The sequence below is a fragment of the Coturnix japonica genome, unplaced genomic scaffold (genome assembly GCF_001577835.2).
Source record: "Coturnix japonica isolate 7356 unplaced genomic scaffold, Coturnix japonica 2.1 chrUnrandom571, whole genome shotgun sequence".
In the NCBI taxonomy this organism is placed as follows: domain Eukaryota; kingdom Metazoa; phylum Chordata; class Aves; order Galliformes; family Phasianidae; genus Coturnix; species Coturnix japonica.
In genome coordinates, this window is record NW_015439946.1 from 4,744 (window position 1) to 5,783 (window position 1,040).

At 50.5% G+C, this 1,040-nt stretch overlaps 1 protein-coding gene across 1 annotated transcript in view; it reads right to left on the reverse strand.

Moving 5' to 3' along the window:
• Positions 1-197: 197 nt before the first annotated feature.
• SYVN1 (synoviolin 1) overlaps positions 198-1,040 on the reverse strand; it is a 46,629-nt gene continuing 45,786 nt past the window's right edge. Inside the window, exons 12-13 of the mRNA XM_032441796.1 lie at positions 506-613; positions 198-348 (exon numbers count right to left, since the gene is read on the reverse strand). Coding sequence (XP_032297687.1) covers positions 230-348; positions 506-613 — 227 coding nt within the window. The 3' untranslated portion in view covers positions 198-229. The remainder of the gene's footprint in view (positions 349-505; positions 614-1,040) is intronic.

Here is a 1,040-nt window from a genome sequence, read left to right on the forward strand (position 1 = left end):
ATATGGGGTTATATGGGGTTATATGGGGTTATATGGGGGTATATGGGGTTATATGGGGTTATATGGGGTTATATGGGGGGATATGGGGTTATATGGGGTTATATGGAGTTATATGGGGTGTATGGGGTTATATGGGGTTATATGGGGTTATATGGGGGGATATGGGGTGTAATGGGGTGTAATGGGGTGTAATGGGGTGTAATGGGGTTATTATGGGGTTATTATGGGGTTATATGGGGTTATATGGGGTTATATGGATCAGCTGCCGCTCGTGTCCCTCCATGGCCAGTAACTCATCGTCTGTGAGCCCGGCAAAGCCAGCGGGGGGGACAGGCATCGGGGGGAGACCTGGGGTAATGGGGTAACCTGACCCCAAACCCCATAACCTGACCCCAAACCCCATAACCTGACCCCAAACCCTATAACCTGACCCCAAAACCCCCCCAAACCCCATAACCTGACCCCAAACCCCCATAATCTGCCCCATAACCCCACAGTCACTGACCGAACAGGGGTGGCCATGGCAGCCCCATCCAGGGGGGGGGCAGCACAAAACCCGGAGCTGCCGCGGTTCCGTCCGACCCGGAGCCACCGTCCCCGGTTCTGGTGGAGGCTGCAGGGTCACAATGGGGTTAATGGGGTTTAATAGGGTCACAATGGGGTTTTAATAAGGTTTAATGGGGTTTTATAGGGTTTAATGGGGTTTAATGGGAGATAATGGGAGATAACGGGGGTTAATGGTGTTCAATGGGGTCACAATGGGTGTTAATGGGGGTAAATAGGGTCACAATGGGGTTAATGGGGTTTTAATGGGGTTTAATAGGGTCACAATGGGGTTTAATGGGGTTTAATGGGGTGTTAATGGGGGCTAAAGGGGGCTAATGGGGGTTAATGGCCTTCAATGGGGTCACAATGGGGTTAATGGGGTTTTAATGGGGTTTAATGGGGTCACAATGGGGTGTTAATGGGTGTAAATAGGGAGTAATGGGGTCACAATGGGATGTTAATGGGGTCATAATGGGGTGTTAATGGGTCTTAAT